At 41.3% G+C, this 24,347-nt stretch overlaps 1 protein-coding gene across 6 annotated transcripts in view; it reads right to left on the bottom strand.

Moving 5' to 3' along the window:
• ARHGAP40 (Rho GTPase activating protein 40) overlaps positions 1–24,347 on the bottom strand; it is a 100,646-nt gene that overhangs the window by 37,315 nt on the left and 38,984 nt on the right. For 4 of the 6 annotated variants that reach the window (XM_088480618.1, XM_088480617.1, XM_088480616.1 and 1 more), the window contains one exon: positions 1,491–1,663. In XM_088480618.1, the coding sequence (XP_088336744.1) occupies positions 1,491–1,641 (151 nt within the window). In that variant the 5' untranslated portion in view covers positions 1,642–1,663. Of the gene's footprint in view, positions 1–1,490; positions 1,664–6,515; positions 6,891–19,210; positions 19,327–24,347 lie in introns of those variants that run through there. The other 2 variants (XM_088480615.1, XM_088480613.1) reach the window with 2 other exon arrangements.

Raw genomic sequence — 24,347 nt, forward strand, 5'->3', positions numbered from 1 at the left:
GAAATTTCCTGCTCAGAACTGTGAATTTCTTCTGTGCAAAATCCCGGGTATTTGGTTGAGACCCCCTTTCACACTACACAAAAGACCCGGGAAATTCCCAGGTCCACTCCTTTCAGACATAAGCAGGGTTTTACATAGTTTTTCACAGTTTTATTAAAGTGGACGGTAAGGTGCAGAGGGACAGATGGGGAAAGTAGCAGAGGAACAGGTCACTGAAACCATCTAACCCTACTCCAGTGGTTCCCAAACTTTTTTGAATCACGGCACCCTACAGTATGAGCAGTGTTTTCAGGGCACCCCTAAGCCAAAAGTTTGTTATTGAGAAATTCAGAAAAATGTAGTGAAGCGTAGTAAAGTGATGTAAATTGTGCTGACCTGTCATCCTTAGGGTCAGTTATGTGATGGTAGACAGATCTGCGCTTCTGTTTTTCTACATATTTACATTACTTTGACCATAAATAATTTGATGTGGTGCTGGACCACCAACCTGAGGCATCCCTGCAAGTGTCCCAAGCCATCCCAGGGTGCCAAGGCTCACAGTTTGGGAACCATTGCGCTACTCCCTCTCTCTCTCCCCAGCCCCTCTCCCGTATGCAGCATGTGAAAGAGCAGATCAGTCTTCCTATACCTGTAGTTTCCCAGTGCAGCTCCCTGCAACAGTGAGAAGCACGCTTTTCTTACGGGGGTCTGTAACCTCCCTGTCCTCTGGTGCTGCGGACAGGGGGGCGAGTTGGGGGGGTGATGCTACCGGCAGTGGTTACAGGGATAGGGGGGGTGATTACATGGGCCACTGGAGCCAGCTCCCGAGTGGCCAATCAGAAGCTGCTAGGTGCATCCCGGGAGTAAAATCCCAGGTTGCACCATTCACACTAGAGCAGGGTTGTCTTCCTGGGACTTAAGTCCCAGGAAATACCCTGGTCAATTGCAGTATTGGCTACCCGGGAACTGTCTCCCGGGTAGGTGCCTTTCACACATACATGAGACCTGGGAATTTTGTCCGTGGCAGACCAAAATCCTGGGAATCTCAGTATGTCTTAAAAGGGTATTAGGAGCAGATTGGATGGCACTTTAACTCTCTCCAAGGCTTAGTACATAGAGCCCTCAGTCCCACACATATACAAGTGTTGCATATCAATTAATCAGTGCAGTCTACTGGTTCATCTTAGTCGCATCGCATGATAAAAAAGATGCACAAAAGAAGCTCAGTGCAAGCACAGTCGCACTGGACCTTGCGTGCCGAGGGGGGCTGTTTGGCGTAACTGCAGCAATAGTGTATTGGGACACATCTGTGTAACAAATCCCCTAAATCCAAAATAATTCTTCAAATACTATAGTAAACTAAAAGATATTCTACAAATACTATTCTAAACTGCTTTCCATGGGAGTTAATGAAAATGAACCATATCAATATTAATTTGTTTATTATTTTAATTGCTCCAATTTAATTGCTCCAGTAGGAGTGGAGCAAGATTAAATACAAGGTCATTTACCTTCTGGGGTGCTGGGCTCAGAGGAGCTGCTTTCATCCCCATCAGATCCACGCATCTGTTTGATATTTTCCACCTCTAGCCAAAAGTCGCTCATTGAAAGAGGGTCAGAGTTTTTCCTGGAGCACAAACTGGCTGCTTGGGGCTGATTCATTTTGCAAGGGCAAGACCGCAAGCTGAGAGAGACAAGGACATAAGTATGAGATATAAGGACATGAGCACAAAGAGGACACAAGTGTCTTGGTTTTATTGCCAAACACCCTGAAAAGTCTAAAGTACCCTGCATTCACAGCAGGCAACTGTGCTGGCATACAAATCATGGCAAGTTTGTGCTTTATAATCTGAATTTCATGCAACAATGGATAAAAATGTGGCAACATGTTGAAATGAACAAGAGATTTTGTTTTAGGTTTGTATTAGGTTTTATCATATGGGTAATCTGCAAAAAACTAATGGTTGAATGAAACTGGAACATATTAAAATCGAACATACAGCTAAAAAATTTCTCTTAACAGATGTCTGAGGCAAAATAACGGCAAAGCCAGGATATAAAAAATATTAGATTTGGTTAACAAACCTGGAACTTTTTTGCTTCTAATAGCAAAATAGACCACTGTATTTCCTAAAGTATTCTCTATACACATAAAACAGAATCCCAGAAGGGTAATCCCAGTCTTAAAAAGGTATCGTAGTGAGGACATGTCCAAATCATGAGTTTGTTTCTTAAATTCAGTTGTTCACTTCCTGCACAGTTAATCCAGGAGGTGATAAATCACCATTCAGCATCCAATTGCCTAATTCCTTCCTATTTCAAAACATAAATCTGATTCTACTCTACATCAACAGTCCAGCACTGCAGAATTCCAAAACACAATACCAAATACCTGCAGCCACACAGCAATCTAGTACAGTAAAATAATTAAGTGTTATGGGACGCATTGTGGAACTAGCATCTATTTTTTCTGTTTAGATCAACAAGTGTCCAGTTTCTGTGCATTACTGTTTGTGTCATCTGAGATGTATAAACTGGTCCCATGAGTCATAATTAATTAACACAGTTCAATAGACACATCCCTTCAGTGCTGTGATTCTCACACCACACAAATGTGATTATGTAGTATTTATGTCAATGTTGTCCAACAAAAGGTACCTGTCAGTAGCAGCAGCATCTTTGTATAGGTTTTTAATGAAAAATATGGAGCAACCCACGTGAGATGATCAATAAACAGCAAATTCAGATTATCCTCAACACATGGCTCTGTCACTTCATGCCAGAATACAAGACATCAAGACAATAAGCACTTGATACTTGAATAAATGAGACTATTATGTATGAAGGCAGTAAGCCCAGTGGCATCCTCAAGGTTACTAACCTCTTTCAGCCTGGGACATCTATTATGTCTGAGAGGCAGCTTTGGGGCACATCTACTACATTACTGCCTTTTATAATGTTCCCAGTTCTGGATTGTGTATTAAACGATCAGAATAAAGAGGAGTGTGGGTGGGGTCTGCATTATTTTTTTGTTAGGTACAAGCTTGTTTTTAATTAAAATTAAAAGTAGCAGTCAGTAAAATTATACTTTTTGCAAGCTAGTAATACACAGCACCTCAAGGTTCAGAACCCCTGTCCTAGCCAAACTGCCGAGGTAAATGGAACCTATGGACGAAGAGGGAAAATAATGATCCCTATTTCTGAGTAATATTTATCAATATTTATAATTATAACACACAAATGTAATTATGTAGGATTTATGTCAAAGTTGTGCACATCTCAAACTTGGTCCTAAATGTCCTTGTTATTGCATTTGTTTATACAGAATGCAACCTTTATAGGTCCCACGACTACCACCTCCTGTAACAGCAAACCAGTGTAACACAGTTGGAGTACACAAAAGGACAATCGTTTAGCACACCACAATTCAAGGAGATGCACAATTGCTTTTGTGCCATCCTACAAGCACAGCAGGGTTGAACGGTTTTGCCCATTTGTAAAGTGTGGTTGATAACACTGAACAAATGAGTAAGTGCAGATTGATACACAGCAGATCATATAAAGCACTGTCTAGTACTGTACAGCTCCGCATGACATGCACATAGCATTTATTAATGTATATGGTAACAGAGTTTAACCCTTTGAGGAAGTCTGATGACACAAATATGCTTAATTATTAGTGTAGTGTATTAACCATATTTATGAAATACCCTAAATAAGAAGAGTGACACATGCACAACATTCCATGTCTTATGGAATCCAAAATAAAAATGACACCTAAATAGAGTTTCAGTATGTGTAAAAATTACAAACACTGTCCATAGCTTTAGAATGTAATTCATTTGCCGTCATGTTTCATTTGTAAGGCATATATAAGAATTAATATCAGATGTGCCCGTTTTATCTCTCAATCATAAATATTAAAGGGTCAATTCAAATTCTCTTTTTCATGCCTGAAAACAACATATTTTTAGCATCACACAATTCAAATTTTCACCTTCTTGCACTCTGGGACCCCAAAAAAGGCATTTTTGCACCTATGCTGTTATTTCCCCATAGAAAATATAAGGGGAAGACGAGAAGTACTATTTAATTATTTTCACACAATATTTGCATCTGTAGTATTCGTCTGTGCATTTATCTACTATAAACAAGTGAAAACGTGCATTGCAGTACATGTACCTGCTCCAAATACACAGATACAGGACATGTACCTCTACCCTTCTCCTAATAGAATAGAGCATTGTGTGCACACATCTTAACGCTTTATACTACACAAACTGACATTTGTGGACATCCATTTGGGACACAGATTGTGCACCACCGCTGAGAGTGCAAAGCAACAGCACCATGGGGGTATAGTCACTGCACAGGGGCTGGTCTAGTGCTTCTAAAGGCGAAGTTACCCCTCCATCTATCTAGAAAACTCACATGAACAGTCATACTTATCAGTGACAGGTGATTGGAGCACCCGTTCTAATTTGTTTTTTGAAACATTTAAATATCAGGATAGTTGCAAATGCTTTCCAATTTCCAGAATAAGGGTGCATACACACCAGGACGATATCGCCACGATTTGGTATAACCGCACGACAAATCGTGTATATCACCTAGTGTGTATGCAGAATTGCGCACTCCCACTGGTCGCATGCGTTATCATGTGATTGGCTGTGCTGCACAGTCAATCACACGATATCGCATCCGGCGCCAGACATATTAATGAAGGACGGAACAAGTAATCGTTCCGTCATTCATTAAATTGTGCAGTGTGTACCAGCAATCATGTGATGTCCAGGGTGAAGGTAAATCGCCCTGAACATTGGCAGAATTGCCGGTTGTTTAGATGTCTCAGATTTCAAAGATTTGTCCTATAAGTTTTGACCCTGGAAAAGTCACTTTTCAATTCTAACCAATTGCTCAGTATAGTGCCTCTTATTCTGTATACTTAAATTCTAACTAATCTTATATTTTTGACTTTATAGGTTAATACTTATTCTAAAAATAATTTAAAATGCAAAATTTGTGACCAAATATTGTTTAAAAAAAAAAAGTTACAGGGACTGCAGAGAACATAGGTTCGATAAGTTACTACAGTGTATGACTTGTTTTGATGCACCTCCAACCTCCTCCTATTACAAAGTCCTCAGGACAAATCCCGTTTTCCCTGACACCCCCCCCCCCCTAAATACACACACACCTCCTTCAAACAGAGCAATTCTGGGCAGTACGGTTGCACAGTGGTTAGCATTACCACCATACATTACTGAGGCCATGAGATCAATTCCTGATCTTGGCCCTGTCTGTGTGGAGTCCGTTTGTCCTCGCTCTGTTTAAGTTTGTTTCCTTCTACACTCCAAAAACATATTGGTAGATTAAAATGATTCTGACAAAATTAATCTTAGTGTGTATGTGTGTGGACATATTTGTGTGTTAGGGAATTTAGGCCCTCATTCAGAGCCGTACGCTCTGAGCAGAGCGCACGCTCTGAATGAGGGCCGGGCTCCATTTTCATGGAGCGTCCTCCTGGACGCTCGTATAGCTGTGGGTCACCACCCACAGGCTATACGAGCGTGCATTGTGATGGTCGCGATGGTCGAGACCATCGCGACCATCGAATTTGCGAGCCGGAGCCTGCGGTTGAGGTTTTCAACCGCAAGCTCCGGAGTGATTTTGGCTCTATCAGAGCCAAAATCACTCCCACTGACATCACTAGTGATGTCAGTGGGCCGGCTTCTGACGGGAGGCGTTCCCGTGGGAACGCCCCCGTCAGGGAGGCACGCCCCCGGCACGCCCACCAAAGGGGGCGTGCTGTCAATCAACATTGACAGCACGCCCCCTTTGATCGGACACAACGAGCGAAGGACTTTCCTTCGCTCGTCGCGTCTGGCGCATGCGCACGACGGAGCTCCCTCAGTCGTGCGCATGCTCAGTCCATAACATCGACCCACTTGCGAGCGGACAGCCGCTCGCGAGTGGGTCTGAATCAGGCCCTTAGCCTGTAAGCTCCAATGTACAGTAAATGAGTAAATTGTTGGTGCTATAAAATAGGAATAATAATAACCTCTGATTTCATCTGTCTCCCCTAAAACGCATACATCGTGCACATTCTTGACCGCCTCATAATATACAGACACAAATAAAAAGGGCATATACCTCTTCCTGTTGTCTCCTTACACTTTTAGGTATCAGAATTTGACCTGTAAATACATATAGCAGAGTAGATGCTCCTAGCCTACGTCTACCCCTCATCTCCTAAAATACTGTCTTTAGAACTCTCCTAACTTCCCCTCAGGTTATACTGTGGCTTAATGTTCTGGTAGAACACCATAATGAATGGCGCTGCAAAGGTTGACATTGTTACGAAATAAAGAGAACTAAATATATAGGGAAATAAAGGGAAAATAATCTATACAAATCTATTCACATTACATTTACCAGAACATAGCTATCTCACATGCTCTAATACACAAATATTACTTCATTACGACTAAAAAGTAAAAACGTGTGTGAAAAATAGCCTGTGATTTAGTAGTTACCTGTTTGAGAGGTGATAGAAGTGTCTGGAAAGGAGGACTTGGGGTCTAGGAATCCTGGTTACAGGAAACAAAGAGGTAACCTCCATCTGTTTGAAACAGTTTGGACAAGACGATGGCAGCCCAGTAATCCTAGACTCCATTTGTAAGGCTTGTAGGTTAGAGGAAGAAGCATGCTCAGATTTTAAGAGTGACAGGGAATCCATTCCAAAAAGCACCAAGCATTGTAAATAAGATTGATGTGATCACCCAATCTAATTTTTCCACTGTGAACTTTTTCTTGCATTAAAAGTCCATGTTAAACAACCAAGCTATGAAGAACTTGGAACATTGGAAAGTATTTTCAAGCCCCTTTCTCTCTCTCTCTTTCTGCGGCTCCTCTTCAGACCTACACTGAACTTGCCATACTGGTTTTACAGCCTCTTCATTTCGGGCAATCCTTTTGCTATGCCTACATGCCAGAGGGCGGGGGTTCAAGAAAGGTAAGCATTTTTAGATCCACGTGGAAGAAACAGGTGTAGTATAAAGCTGCATACACACACAACGATTGAGTTAATGAACGATTCTACCTTGAAAAAATTAACTAAAATCGATTACTAAAGTTGTTCATTTACTAAATGTAATGAACGATTTTTTAGAACTACAAACGATTCTTGCATATTAACTTGCTGAAAATCGTTCAGTTGACAAGTCTGACTGAACTACAAATTACAAACTACAAACGTGAACGCGCATGAACGATAATTGTTGATCGTTTGACTCAGACAGCGAACGATTTTTTCAAACGATTATCGTTAAACGATATTGTTCAAAAAATCGTTGTGTGTGTATGCACCTTTAGGAAGATCGTAGGGAGCAAGTTTCTACAATATTGCAGGTCTCATTAAATTTCCTAACCGGCTTATGTGAACAAGAGAAGTGTATTGCCACATTTCAGAGCTGGTCACTCAAAAGACGATAAAAGTAATTAAAGGTTAGTAGTAAAGATTATTTAAGGTGTGCTGCGATCAGGCAGTAAGTGGTCTCAACTTTTCAATAATACCAAATTGCTCTGCTATTTTAGCAAGAAATGACCAGAAAGTATCAGAACATTTTACTAAAAAGTATGCAAATTCTTGAAAGGTTGAAAAAAAAAAAAAAAACATTAATCTGTCATACAAATGTCAAAGGTAAGTATGCAATTATTTTCTAGAGGCAAATATATGATTATAATCAAAGTAGCAACAACTAAATTGTTGAAAGTGCTACTAGCTAAAGATGGTATGCCCAGCTCAAGTTAGTTTACATTTGTATGTCTTTTTGAACCAAATATATGATAGAAGCAGCATCACACAAAAGGGCCATTGAACCTAAACTAAAATTGTAAAAATTAAATCACCAAGCAGAACTCCAAAAGGTGCTGCAAGAAATAGAGTGAAGATATTAAATATATCCACCAAAATGAAGGAATCATTAGGATAATAACTATTCCCCCCTCTCCCTATTAGCTAAATCAAATTGAATCTCTCCAATTGTTACATAATTCCATCTCTACCTAGAACCCAATACCTAATTTGAATAATGATACTTCTGACAGATAAGGGATTAGGCGTGTCATGAGTAGCCGGTATAGGAGGATTTGAGGATTTGAGGATTGGAAGAGTTTACCACAGTTATATTAACATTCTGCTCCACTATTTAAAGCAGAAAAGCCGCATTTTTTTTTTCTGTTTCTTTGTTTGTTTGGGGGATGGGGGAGGGTTAACTAATACCCCTTTCACATCGCAAAAGTAACCCGGGATATTGCCAGGTCGAGGTGCAGTGTAAACGCGCCACCAGAAAAATTCCCGGGTCGAGCAACCCGGCATTTCAACCCTGCAATCGACCAGTGTTGAACACTGGACCAACAGTGGACTAACCCTCCGGTTTCACATGTTGACATTCTGTAGATGCCGACATTATGCATTTACACATAATGACTGCATCCCGAGAGGATCCAATTACACACAAGGCCTGATTCAGCAAGGAAAGCAGTTGCTAATACGCACGAAATCTGATTAAATCGCACTGCGCATGCATTGCAGTGCGCAAACTGGAAATTGCAATGGGAAGTGTGTCTGCAGAGGCTACGCAGACCCAGAGAAGAGTGATTGACAGGAAGTGCCGATTGTGGGTGATGACGGGGGGGGTGGTCAGGTGAATGCAGGCGTGCCAGTGCGTCTCAATGCCGTTGCTGGGGCGTGCATAAATTATCCACTGCAATACTAGACGCAGCCTGAGGTTTCATAGCGTGCACTGAAGTTAGCAATTCCTAAGTGAGGTCTGACCTGCCTTAACTGTGCGTATAGGTTCGATGTTACCGATTAATTCGCTATGTTGCCCCAAGTATACGGATGTGTGTAAGGCTGTGATCGCAACACGACTGCAAAGTTTGCATTTCACCGCTGATTTTAGCAACTGTGTAGCGTGCGTATAAGCAGAATCAGGCCCACAGACCACATATTTAGGATGAACATTGTAATATTTTATCCCATACCTTTAGGTAGTCACTCTCAACTGATTTTAAGTGAGCACTTGGGTTTCACTGATTTTTAAGTTTATGATTAAAATACAATGCGAGATTTCTGCTTTTTTTTTGTACATATTTGAAAGTTTTTGATAATACTTTTTAAATTAAAATTTTGGAGGTGATATTTGAAGGGAACTAAAGGTGTACTTGTGAAAGGAATATATTTTTAAATGTTAACAGTGCACTCCTTGGGGCATATTCAATTAGCCGTGTGGTTTGCCGCGCCGGACCTATGCACTTAGCAGGGATTCCTCACGCGCGAGTCGCCGCAGTCAGACTTTACCTCGCAGCTCATGGAGCCCGTGGGGGAAAAACCCCATTGACTCTGCAGTTTAAGCAGAATCAGTGTGTTTCCGTACGTGACTCCCAATTTTTCGGAGCTATTTTATTAAATAGCTTTTCCAAGCGCCGCATGGATTTTGCCCGGCAATTAGTCACGGGGTAAAACGTGGATAAGTGTAGATAGCTCAATTAGTACGCAGTCTCTCATGCAGCAGGACAAACGTGATTTTTTTAAAGGTATCCCAACCTTCACCAACACATGTGAAATAAATAAGAAGCAAAAATCACATGACCTGCGCTTAGTACAATAATCCAAACAAGGGTGGTGTTCCCCCCAATCTTATTCAACTCTTCTGTGTAGTTCTCATATATGGTGTCCCATAATCAAGAGCAGAAAGAGATAAACAGTGAAGCACAATTTATTACAAAACAGAAAATAAAACATAGATGGCTGATCCTTTATGTAAGCATTCCCCCAATGGGATAATCCACAATGACATGTAATTGCAATTACCGGATGGCAGAGAGTCCTGTCAACGGACAGTCCTCAATGAGCTTGAGATGTATGGAACATCAGCATATATCCCAGGAATACTGCTGGGCACTGCTCACCTCTTCAACCGTCCGGGCTCTGCAAGGTGTCTGTCAGCATGGATGTCCCCGGTGTGTACCGATGCGTTTCGATCCCTAAGTTCTGGGATCTTCCTCAAGGTAAGTTCCAATGGTGAATGCTGAATGAACCCCCCCCACAGTCCTTAAGTACTACCATCGTCCAATCCTAATCCTCCCGTCACAGCTGTTTCTTAAATGTGCACGGACTACATATCCCATGATCCTCTATTTCTATGACCACGTGACAAGTGTTTCCCATACGTCACTTCCGGAACCATTCCTCCGTGTGGTATTTTCCTTTCCGCCGCAGCGAATCTCTATACATAGATCGACTACCACGTCCATGATTCTTTGCTGCGGTGGTCACATGACCCTGAGAAATATCTCACATCCGGAATATCCTGGTTATCCCGAGTTGTTCGTAGCTTTTAACTTCACACGTTTCTTTATTTAAATATCATTGGTGGCATCTTTGTTGTTGCCATAGTGATGTCAACAAAGGGCTCTCTCAGGTGGATTCCGGTTTAATATTTCGGTACAATGATCGAGCGGTTCCAGGAAAAACAAAGGGAACATCTGGTCAATTCCTCAAAATAATACAAGAGATCACAATTAAAACATTATTGAATAAAAACATACGAATTCGATACTAGATGTCAAACTATCCTATACAAAGTGCTCGTGCAAGTGCAGTGCAAAATAATATAATAAATATGTTTATAAAAACCATTTGACCTCAAAATCGATGTTGAGACCACCCGGATGTAAGGTACCTAAATCAAAGATTTTCTTCATTTCAGCTTTTGCTAATTGGTTGGCTAGATCTCTCCTCCGCCATTGTCCTTTAACATTCTGGAGGCCCATAAAACATTTTATCTCAGAAGGGTCGCACTTGTGGTATTTTTTAAAATGATTGGAGAGAGCATGGGTTTCCAACCCTTTACGAATATTCCGCAAGTGCTCCCCATTCCGGACTTTTAATAATCTTGATGTCCTACCTATATAAAAAAGGTTGCAACTGCACCCTATTGCATAAATTACACTTTTTTGTGTTACACGTAATAAAATCATAGATGGAACACATTTTTCCATTTATTTCCACCTCTGTAATTTTATTCTTTCCTTCTCCTTTTATATGTTTGCACCCTACACATGTACCACAACGAAAAAACCTTTAGTTTTAATGCCTCCCCTGTTTTCATTTCTAGGTAAAGCACTCCTCACTAAGTGGGTACCTATATTTGGTGCTTTCCTGTATATACATTTTGGTATACTGGGTAGTTGAGGTCCAAGTATAGGGTCTTTCTGTAGAATAGCCCAATGTTTACGCAGGGTTTTTTCTAATAGTTTATGTTGACTACTATAAGAAGTGATGAATGCCTATTCGGAAAAACCTGCGGTACCGCTAAAAATCTTTATGGTGACCATCCCGCACGGGAACGAACACCATATAAAGAATATGAGACAAATGGGGAGGGATACAATAGAAGGTGGAGAAATCAACAATACTGTAAAGATGGGGACAGGGGATTCCCTTTAACGAGGAGTCGCTACCAACCACTCACGGAAGAAAATGAACTACCACATTTTTTAGAGGGGGGAGAGCACATCATCCCGCAAAATGACCACTAGAGGATGTAGGGGAGGAAACAGACGCACACGAAAACGCACTAAAAAGATAAGAACTAAAAAAATAATGGAAAAGCCAGATGAGGAATGTATGGAGGGGATTAATGTTGAGAATAACCCCACAAACTGTACAAATGGTAGGGTTAAAATTTTCAACTTAAGTACACATATCTTATCCCAGGAGGAAAAGTGTGTTTTAGAAAAGGGATTAAAATATGCTCAGTCTGTGCCTTTGAATAAGTTCACCACTTTCATAGACTTAAATCGATATATTAGAAAACTAGCTATTAAAAAATTATTTTTGTTAAAAGACATTGCCCCTGTGGAGGTACAATTGGATATGGATAGAACTCCATTTAAACGTAAATCGGTATTTAATCCGACACACATGAAGGGGAACTTTGTAGATACTTTTTACAAATTAGTTAGTGACGACATCCAGATTATAAATCCTAAAAAAATTATTCATAATCTCACAAATAAAGAACGTAAAGCCCTAAGAAATCTACAGGATAATAAGGACATTGTAGTAAAACCCGCCGATAAGGGTGGGGGTGTAGTTATTCTCAATAGAATAACGTACGAAAATGAAGTATTGAGACAGGTAGAAGATAAAAGCACGTATCGTAAACTTCGTGCTGATCCTACTCAAAGAATGTTAGAAAATTTAGGAGCATTGTTAGATAAATATAAGGATAACAAGGTACTCACAGAGAAAGAAGCTTCGTTCATGTATATCGCAGAACCAGTTACACCCGTAATTTATGTACTCCCTAAAATACATAAAGACCCCTTACACCCACCAGGACGACCTATAGTGTCGGGGATAGATTCCATTACAGCAAATGTATCTGAGTTCATCGATCATTTTTTACAGCCTTTGGTTTTAAAAAATCAATCCCATTTAAAAGATTCAAAGGACTTCTTGAATCTCCTCACGACAATTGAATGGAAAAGTGAATACATCATGGTAACAGCAGATGTAAAATCTCTGTATACCATAATAGATCACCAGGAAGGTGTGAAAGCAATCACAACAACTTTAAGAGACAGTGATTTGGACATGGGCCTACAGAATTTTTTAATAGAGGGAGTGCAATTTATTTTAACTAACAATTACTTTGTTTTTAATGACGTCTTCTATTTACAAAAGATGGGAACTGCAATGGGCACCAGGTTCGCTCCAAGTTATGCCAATATATTTATGGGTCAGTGGGAAAATACAGTGATTTGGAATAACAACCCATTTGGAGCGAACCTGGTGTACCGGTCAAGATATATAGATGACGTCTTTTTTATTGGTAAAGGTGGAGACACTCTTTTAAAGGATTTTTATCATTATCTTAATGATAATGTTTTAAATATTGAATTTGTTTTTATGGAAAGTAGTAGTAAAGTAAACTTTTTGGATATCACTGTAATAGCGGAAGATAACCATTTATATACCCTCAACTTTTCAAAACCCACTGATTCCAATTCATATATTGGTGCAGACAGTTGTCACCATTTCAATTGGTTGTTCTCAATTCCCGTGGGACAACTAAGGAGGTTAAAAAGGAATTGCAGTTATCCCAATGCATGCGAAATACAAGCAAAAGAAATGAAAGCAAAATTTGTGGCATCAGGGTATCAAAGTAATAGAATTGAACGTACTATAGAAGAAGTATCAAGAATAGAGAGCGGTGACCTCTTAAAGTGTAATAAAGACAACACGAAGAAGGGATCAGGTTTTTCCGAATGGGCATTCATCACTTCTTATAGTTGTCAACATAAACTATTAGAAAAAAACCCTGTGTAAACATTGGGCTATTCTACAGAAAGACCCTATACTTGGACCTCAACTACCCAGTATACCAAAATGTATATACAGGAAAGCACCAAATATAGGTACCCACTTAGTGAGGAGTGCTTTACCTAGAAATGAAAAACAGGGGAGGCATTAAAACTAAAGGTTTTTTTCGTTGTGGTACATGTGTAGGGTGCAAACATATAAAAGGAGAAGGAAAGAACAAAATTACAGAGGTGGAAATAAATGGAAAAATGTGTTCCATCTATGATTTTATTACATGTAACACAAAAAAGTGTAATTTATGCAATAGGGTGCAGTTGCAACCTTTTTTATATAGGTAGGACATCAAGATTATTAAAAGTCCAGATTGGGGAGCACTTGCGGAATATTCGTAAAGGGTTGGAAACCCATGCTCTCTCCAATCATTTTAAAAAATACCACAAGTGCGACCCTTCTGAGATAAAATGTTTTATGGGCCTCCAGAATGTTAAAGGACAATGGCGGAGGAGAGATCTAGCCAACCAATTAGCAAAAGCTGAAATGAAGAAAATCTTTGATTTAGGTACCTTACATCCGGGTGGTCTCAACATCTATTTTGAGGTCAAATGGTTTTTATAAACATATTATATTATTTTGCACTGCACTTGCACGAGCACTTTGTATAGGATAGTTTGACATCTAGTATCGAATTAGTATGTTTTTATTCCATAATGTTTTAATTGTGATCTCTTGTATTATTTTAAGGAATTGACCAAATGTTCCCTTTGTTTTTCCTGGAACCGCTCGATCATTGTACCGAAATATTAAACCGGAATCCACCTGAGAGAGCCCTTTGTTGACATCACTATGGCAACAACAAAGACGCCACCAATGATATTTAAATAAAGAAACGTGTGAAGTTAAAAGCTACGAACAACTCGGGATAACCAGGATATTCCGGATGTGAGATATTTCTCAGGGTCATGTGACCACCGCAGCAAAGAATCATGGACGTGGTAGTCGATCTATGTATAGAGATTCGCTGCGGCGGAAAGGACAATACCACACGGAGGAATGGTTCCGGAAGTGACGTATGGGAAACACTTGTCACGTGGTCATAGAAATAGAGGATCATGGGATATGTAGTCCGTGCACATTTAAGAAACAGCTGTGACGGGAGGATTAGGATTGGACGATGGTAGTACTTAAGGACTGTGGGGGGGTTCATTCAGCATTCACCATTGGAACTTACCTTGAGGAAGATCCCAGAACTTAGGGATCGAAACGCGTCGGTACACACGGGGGACATCCATGCTGACAGACACCTTGCAGAGCCCGGACGGTTGAAGAGGTGAGCAGTGCCCAGCAGTATTTCCGGGATATATGCTGATGTTCCATACATCTCACGCTCATTGAGGACTGTCCGTTGACAGGACTCTCTGCCATCCGGTAATTGCAATTACATGTCATTGTGGATTATCCCATTGGGGGAATGCTTACATAAAGGATCAGCCATCTATGTTTTATTTTCTGTTTTGTAATAAATTGTGCTTCACTATGTTTATCTCTTTCTGCTCTTGATTATAGTCACAGGGTAAACCCCGCGGCTAATTGAATACCTATCCTTGTCTGTAATGCTGAATGCACAGACCTATCAGCAATTTGAAAATGTAAGTACAAATGCATTAAGGCCAAATAACCCAATATGACATCTATAGACAAAAATGTCTGCACTCCTGCTGGAGATCTCTATCTAAGATCGTACTATCAAAACAAAAACTTAAATCGGTGATTGTAAAAATTTCTTGTTGGACAATAGCAACCAACACCCAAAGTAAATAAATAACATTGCAGGTGGATATTTCGCTGCTTAAGTAGAGAAAAAAAAAAAAGTAAACTAAAACAAATTCTTGGACAAAAATCAAGGTGCAAAAAATGTTAAAGAAGCCATGGCAAAGACAATAGCGCTGGACAAAAAAAAAAAAAAAAAATCTCAAATTACAATTCCAAAAAAAAAATAAAAAAAAAATACATCAAATAAAATATATGTATTGCACAATATAACATCAATATCAACAAAGTTGAGTCAATAATTTTCTAAAGGTGGGTACACACTGCACAGGTATATCTGCAGTTGATGGTTATTCATACATACTGAACAACCATCATCTGTGTTCTGTGTGTTGGAGGGGTCGGGTCCTACTGACCAGCCAACACTATTCAAGGCTACCACTATTGCATCAAATGTGTTGGAAAGATAACATCACAACCACACCACCCACTAATACCATCAACTCCAGTGAATAAAAACAACTTCAAACTTATAAAATGTACGTGCTGTGATACAGAAGAAGTGATTTGAATGTTGGAGTGTCCAGGGGAACTCCTATATCTCTGAAAAAGGAACAAAAAAAAAAAAAAGGATTGGTGACCATATCCACAACATTAAAAAGGGACTTATCACACAGTGACAATAGACATTTTAAAATAAACTTTCATCTGATCCTGAGATCAGATTGTTTTTTTACATATTTATCCAAGTGGATAAGTCAAATAAAGACTTGCCTTATTAAAGACTCAACTTGCCTCATTATCACTAACCAATTGTCAGGGTGATTGGTCCATTCTGTTGCTGTATGACGCTAATTTTCAATTCTTTGCGATACAGATTGAAAACATTTAATATTACTTGCAGGCTTAAGATAAGGAGGCACTGGCATCCTGGATACCATTCTGCACATGCTTTCTGCTAATGGCAGTCTGGACTGGCAGTGCCAGGGGGAGTTCTCTCACCATGGGACTACAGTTAGCAGTCCAGTGTGCAAGTAACAGAAAGCCTACTGCTGCCAGTGAATGGAGTCTGGATTAGGAGACAAACTACGTACACAGTCAGATAAATTGGACAATTTCAACGATAAAGATCCTATCGTTATCGTTCAAATTGTCCAGTTTCGGGGCCCCTGCAAACGACCAAATGATGGTCGATGCACGGACACGAATGGTCCATGAACGATGATGTTTTGCCTCTGATACCAGAAATTTGCCGGGAAAAAGTCGAATGTGGCGGAAAAATCTGAACTAATCCGAGCCTGCATATCTCAATTTATTATAAAAACATTCTTCATATTATGCAGCCCTCTTTCTTTATGCATTTTATTAGATTGCCAGCAGCACCTATGTGATTCTGCAGTATCAGGAACCAAAATATTTGTTTACATATTCCAATATAGCTATCCCTAAGACTACACTCTTACAGGCAGGGCCCTTCACCCTCTTAGTTTTCACACTGCACTATTCTAGTCTGCAGTGGACAACCACTCAGTCAATGACTATGACCTGATCTTTCACCATTTCAAGGACACTGGGTCACTCCTGACCGCTATTATTTTTGGGCCTTCTTTAGAGACGGACACAATGGTGATATTTACGCAGGTTGAGTGATTGTTTGCATGTGCGCATGCATACAAGTTGCAATGCGCACGCGCCGCGATTGCTTTGCGATTACGTTCGCACAATGGATCCACTTGCAAAGTGAGTGACTTGTAGTCAGCATTTGGGGTGGTCATAAACATGCAGGAGTATCCGTTTAAATGCCATTTCATGGGCGTGCATAAATTAGCCATTACATTCGCAGCATGAGAGCCATCAGCACGCGAGGAGAGCTGCAGTGTATGTGGCTGGTCAGACCTGCTGCAAGGGCAAGATGGCTGCTCGATGTGCATCAATGTTACGGATATTTACGCAGGTAATAGACGTCGTACACAGATGAGAAGGCGGCAGTGGGCGTCCCGTTGCTCGAGTGCTCTATGCAACCATTAGCATATTTTTGCAGCTTTGTGGCACCATATAATATAAATATATAAAAATAATAATAATGTCAACCTTAAATTTATTAAAAGGACCCCACAGGACGCCTCTGGTACTAAAAAGACAGAATAGAACAAACTTTTACACTTATATACTCAACAGAACTAAGGACCTGATTCAGAGTTGGGAGTAGACTAAATGCTCATACACACTTAACGATATAATCCATGAGCGATATCGTTAAGTGTCTCCCCTGCATTGCTGGGCTCAATGTCGGTAATGACATTGAGCATACACACTGAACAATATCGTTAACGATACTGTTCAGTGACGGGACCCTCGCTTATCCCAGTACTTTCAGGGCAACCTGACGATATAGTCAGGTTCTGCAAGTACGGGCGATGAAAGACACCGTTAACTATCTGAGAGCGTGCATCGTTAACGATTTCTTGCATACACACTGAATGATATTGAACGCGATGAACGATAACGATATCGTTCAGATCGTCCAACTTATCGTCTAGTGTGTATGCGGCATAAGAAAGAGCAAGTAACTTGTGCATCTTGGTAAAACCATGCTGCACTGCAGTTGGGGCAGATTTAAAATGTGCAGAGAGATTTACATCTGGGAGGAGAGTCTCCAAACTGAATTGCAGTGTTAAAAAAATAAAGCTGTCCAGCATTTGTGGGCTACAGGCAAAAGCAGGCAGTATTTATCCCACATGCAAAAAAAAATAAAAAAATGTATGCATGTATTTTCACCCCTTGCTTTGAAACATGGTTTGTCCAGGTACACAGTTACTACTCTATTCCAAAGTCTGAATCAGTCCCTAAAAACAATGCCAAAAATCTCAACAGCTGTCTACATACTGTATGGGCCTCAAACACTGGTAGGCAGACTGAAAATGCACCTGTTTTCTAAATCACGACTTCAATTATTTTTTTTTTATTATGTAGTCTTATGATGGTAAATATGTACCCCTAATATGTATAAATGAATATCAAATACTCCACAAGATGTACATTATATACCAAGTACCATCTACAATGTACAAGTTTTGATCAAGTTTTTGAACTGTTTAAAAGGCTAGAAACAATGGCCCTCAATCAGAGGCGGTCGCAAGAAGTGATCGCTCTCTCTCTCTTCATTTTTGAAGTGCGGCCTCCTAGTCGTTAGTTAAGTTGTGGGTTACCACCCACAGCTTCACGACCGACCAGGTTGATGGTCGCGATGGTGATCACCATCGCGACCATCGGGGCTTGTGACGAGACCCTAAGGTTGAGTCTCAGCAACCGCAAGCCCCAAGGAGCTTCCTGCTCTGATCGATCAACATCGACAGCCGCCCCTTTTGTAGCGAGCTCCGGAGCGAGAGAGTTTCTCTCTCGCTCCGGGGCTTGTGCACACCCAGTGCGGCCGCTGCGCATGCGCAGGGCTACCCATCAACCCGGTTGCGAGCACATCGGTGCTTGCGACCAGGTCTGAATGAGACCCAATGTTCCTTAGTTATTTAGTACATGGTTTGTTTTCTTACCAGTGCATTCAACTTTTACGTTAAGTTACATTTAGCCAATTGAATTAACCTTTGGTATCCAGATACTGTTGAGAAACAATGGCCTTCAATTACCAGCGATTTTATGAGCTGCAATGATGTTAATGAGAATATAAGCATCAGAAGAATATGAAGTTCCAAGATGATGTTACTGGTTCTTAGGGGAATCCCATGTACGTAGATACCAGGTGATCTGGAATTGGAAGTTTACATGAGCTACCCACGGAAACACAACAAATTTCGTATACACTAAATTCATGGTCTAGATTTACATCGCAGTGTATAGTTTGGCATAACATAACGAACAGGTATTTCACTACAATTCATCAATATTAGGCTGATAAACACACAATTATTTTTTAGAGCATTCTTAAGTGTCCCCAGTGAATATGTCTATAATGTTATTAAAGAAGCATACTGTAATATACACATCATCTTGACCCACATACCTAATGTAAAGTCACAGTTAGCCATAGTACACAAGACACACACATACTTGTACCTATATATAGCTGCACTTCAGGGCTAGGCCTGTAATTAGCCGCAATGCTGAACTGGCATTAGTGTGACAATAAGGTCCTTATGTAACCGATATCCAAAACTGTATGTAAACTCTGAGAATAGGTGCAGCTCCAGGAGACAAACAAAATATCTTGTCCAATAAGTTTCTACCTTGTTTTCTTGGTGAGGGGGGACCTTTTTCATTTCATACAAGTTGAAACAGGTCATATTAGGATAAACATAAGAAATGCGCCTTGTTACTTAGTGGAATGTAAGCAGTGAATTACCAGGAACATTAACTACTTGTCTTCTGCAGCTGCAAGTGGTTAGAATCACAGGGATAGCATTACTAAAGCTTCATCTGTAGAAAAAAAAAAAAATGGGACCGCTAATTTAGGCCTGATTCTGAGTTGGATACTAATTTCAAATTACACATGTGCCGCAGCATGCATATGCACCTTGCAGGAGGCTATGAGCATGGTCAGTTCTCTCGGACCATGAGATGGGCTCAGGGCCGTAACTAGGGTAGTGCGACCTGTGCCATGGCACAGGGCACCGCAGGGCAGGGCAGGGGGCGCTGTTTGGGACTGTCAATTTTCCTGTTTATTATAATTCTCACTTGTAGCTTCCTCTTCTTTTATCCCCAGCATCTCCTGGCCTCCCCTATCTCTTCCCTGGCCCTTCCCAGTGAGTCCATGGCCCTTTTTCAGGTGTCCATATTTAAAAAATGGGGGGGAGGGGACACCAATGCTCTCTCTGGCACAAGGCACCAAAAAGTCTAGTTACGGCTCTGGATGGGCTTTTCTGGGAATCAACTGGGCAGCTGCCTTGCAAACAAATGCAAGATACCAGTTTTGTGGGAGTATCAGGGGTATGTAGCATACTTGCCTACCCTCCCGCATTCCGCAAGAGCCTCCCGAATTAAGGCGGAAGCTCCCGCTACCCCGCAAAGTATACTAAATCCCCTGGTTTCCCCATTGCCCCGTAGAAAATTCAGACTGTGCATGCAGGGAGCGGGGCCCGAGCTTGAATACGCGTGAAGTGTGACGGCGCCAAGATGAATACTAATGGGCCAGCCATCGTGGGGTTGTGGGCATCGGTGGCCACCTAGTCCAGCAAACAGTTCCTTCCCAGACAGTGACAGTGACCAGCAGCAGAAGCGGCCTCTTCTCCCACGGCGGCTGGCCCAAGTACTAGCCCTAGTAAACAAATTAATGTAAGTAGAGACTCGGGAGGAAGAGGGCTGGCTAGATACTGCTGTTCTCTATAGCTCTCATCATACACTCAGCTTATGCTGGTAGCACTATGCAGTGTATTTACTGCCTAAATAGGTCTTCTAGGGTACGTGTCCTTTGCGGGGATATGGGTACCTCAGTAAATATTACATATCCTAGCTGTTGAGGTCCTATGCTCAGCCATGAACAATGTAACAGAATCACAATATATTATTCATTTCTGAGGTGGCTTAAAGGTAGCAACCATTTTAATGGTTTACACTTAGCAGTAGTCACCCAGCAACAATGTCCAGTATAAGGGATTAAAAAAAAAAAAACATCTATAAATTATTTATTATAATGAGTTACTCACTACCCTTATGAAAATAAGCATGTTACCTCATTTGAGACCCTATAAAACCTGCATTGGCTGAAACCCTGACTAAATACAGGTTGTACAAAGTAGGATCTAATGCAAAAAGAGTTAATGCAGTACTACTCAGGTCATAATGTAAAACACTTGATATATAGGGGAAAACCCTATTTATGTCAAAATCACCCATTTCCATCAGAGATAGGGCTTCTCACCATTTAATAAATTGACCCTTAATTCTCATTAGCACGTATGCTTACACCTGCATGTTTGTCCGAGTGCTAACCTTTGATTACAAAATGTGAAACGCAAAGCATTCAATCTGTGATCTTCGTAAGTATATATAAGAATATGATCATAAGTCCACGTAAACAAGATCCTTCTTAAAACGCTGTTTTTCTTTAGCGAATTCCTCAAATAAAACAGAAACAAACAGTCCGTGAGATGGATGTGAGTCGGTACAATAACAATGTAATATCTCCACTTACATCTAAGATTCTGCTGTCCGTCCCTTCTCTGTATCCAATCAGGACAATAGTATTGTCCAGATTGCACTGACTCACATCCATCTCACGGACTGTTTGTTTGTTTTATTTGAGGAATTCGCTAAAGAAAAATAGCGTTATAAGAAGGATCTTGTTTACGTGGACTTGTGATCATATTCTTGTATATACTTACGAAGATCAGATTCTTTGATAAGAACTGGTGGTACCTTTTAGAATTTGCCCTTGGTTTATATTTTGGTGTTATTATTTGTGTGTGGTGGGGACCACATTTATACCGAATGGCATTTTCGCTGTTGTGTGCGCAGAATTTTATATCTTTTTTTTACTGCAAAGCATTCAATATTTGCACTTTGGTCAGGAACAGTGTATGCTGCCGAAAAAGGGTGGTGGTACAAGATTGCATCACATTGTGGGGTGTCTAGCATTTTTTTTTTTTTTTTTTTAAGAACTAGGCCACACTCAACTACCCTAAATATGCCTCCATAATACAGCACACATCATTGTCAGATGTGGCCAACACCTGCACTCTGCCTTGCATATGACGCAGACATGCCAGGTGTGCATGGCAACCTGACATAGGCTGTAATGAGGGGTTTGGGTGTGGGTGCTTCCACTCTTAGCATAAGGAAGTTTCATCTCTTCATTTTTACTGCTCAAGTTTACATGTTTTTTTGAGAGAGTACAACAGTCCATCACTTTATTACAAATAATTTAAAACAAAAGCAAATAAGTTTTCAGATAGGTCAAATGCTTTGTTCAGTTTTCACCTGGCATTCTAACTGCGACTCTGTAATTGAGTAGGATGGCAATATGTAACATTTTAGCAGACAGCTGATGCTCCCACATCTGTATTTTCCTTCCAATATATGTGGCTAGATGGCCTTACTCCGCTGGCCAGTACAGATTGCATGCAGGGAAGTTACTCTGGGCCTGATTCAGAGCCGGTCGCTATTTGCGCTCGCTCATCCAGAAAATAGGGGTGGCTATTCAAATGAACTGTTCGCTGTTTGCGGTCTGTTCACGCCTCTAGGTCTGAACGAGCGAACAAAACTTGCGGTCGTTTTTTGGGAAACTACGCCCCCTGTCCGCTCGCATCCTACGTCATGTCCGCTATTTATTAGATTAATCGAGCACATCGAACAGGGTATGAGCTGCTCGCTATTCTTGTGGTTGGTTTTTGCTACCACAATTTTGCGAGCAGTTCTGGCTATAAAATAACCCAGTGACGTGGTCAATGACGCTGCTGTTTTAAATATGCACACCCATAAAACGCCCGTTTTGACCTTTAAGCACGCCTGCGATCGGATCTCCACTCCCCGTTTTCAAGCACCTTCCCATGTTACCACCCACATATGCCTCATCCTGTCACTCAAATTAGCAGGCATTCGCTATTTTGCGAGCACATGAATTTCGGCCGCACTGACTGGTTTGCGCATGCGTATAACGATCCGTACGCGTGCGCAGTTGGGCAAACATCGCTCGGAGCGAACGAGCTGCCACTTACGAGTGGCTCTGAATCAGGCCCTCTATTCATAAGCAACTTGTGCCGGCTTCCTTTGCTATACCTGGGGGATAAGCATTTCCTCTCACTGCCACCACCAGGCTTCTACTACAGCACCTGGAACCATTAGATCCACCAGCACTCTATAGACTGTAAGCTCCTATGAACGCATCTTCTCCATTTTGTCTTCCCTATACTATAATTATGCATCTATGTGGATTTATATACCTTCTGTATTAGTCTGTACTTATGTATGTGGCAGTCAATTTTAACATTGTGGTGTCTTCTGAAGAGGAGGGTGATGATGATTATTGTTATTAATATTAAAATAAGATGAAAAGGTGGAGACTGAGTTGCTATGCCAAAACTGGGAGAATACAAATCAGCCCAAGGGGTCGTAACCATTTATCACTCCCCTCGCAGGCATTTACACTGTATCATTATTATTTATACACCTGCCTCAACTTTGTGGAATAACTCCTAACCCCCTGAAAATTGTCCTGACCACAGGATAGCTTAAAACAGTCCTCAGAAATAAGGACTACCCCACAAATATCGGGACAGTTGGAAGGTATGCTTTGACATCACAAAAAATCTGCCAACTTGTCCGCCAGTTTTGTTACTCCTAACATGGCTACCTGCAAGAGAAAACTGTGATCATAGGCCCTCATTCAGAGCCGTACGCTCTGAGCAGAGCGCACGCTCTGAATGAGGGCCGCCCTCCATAATTATGGAGCATCCTCCTGGACGCTCGTATAGCTGTGGGTCACCACCCACAGCCTATACGAGCGTGCAGTTTGATGGCCGCGATGGTCTTGACCATCGCCACTGCGAGCCGGAGCCTGCGGTTGAGTTTTTCAACCACAAGGCCCGGAGTGATTTTGGCTCTATCAGAGCCAAAATCACTCCCACTGACATCACTAGTGATGTCAGTGGGCCGGCTTCTGACGGTAGGCGTTCCCTTGGGAACGCCCCCGTCAGGGAGGCACGGCCCCGGCACGCCCACCAAAGGGGGCGTGCTGTCAATCAACATCGACAGCACGCCCCCTTTGATCAGACACAACGAGCGAAGGAAAGTCCTTCGCTCGTCGCGTCTGGCGCATGCGCACGACGGAGCTCCCGCCGTCGTGCGCATGCGCAGTGCACAACATCGACCCACTTGAGAGCGGACAGCCGCTTGCGAGTGGGTCTGAATCAGGCCCATAGTTAGTTAGGGACAGTTGGGACAGATGCTTAAATGAAAAAAAGTCCAAATTCTGGCAAATAGGAGGTTTATCCCAAATGGCTGGGAATATTAAGCAAAGCATGGTTACCAGGTACCAGCAGCAATAGAGAGGTATCTCCAACAGTGGGGTGATGCTGTGATGAGCCAGATGCAGCCTAATGCTTCAGAAGCCACCACCTTGTGATTCAGTTTAGACAATGCAAATGTTCAGAAGTATTGCGTATAAACTCAATAATTTCAAGTATATACAATAATCAGCTCTGTAGTATATTAGATATACTAATGTCAACTATTGACTTTATTTGCTCTTTAATAGACA

This window comes from Taudactylus pleione, unplaced genomic scaffold (genome assembly GCF_031769625.1).
Source record: "Taudactylus pleione unplaced genomic scaffold, aTauple2 ptg000256l, whole genome shotgun sequence".
Taxonomy (NCBI): Eukaryota; Metazoa; Chordata; class Amphibia; order Anura; family Myobatrachidae; genus Taudactylus; species Taudactylus pleione.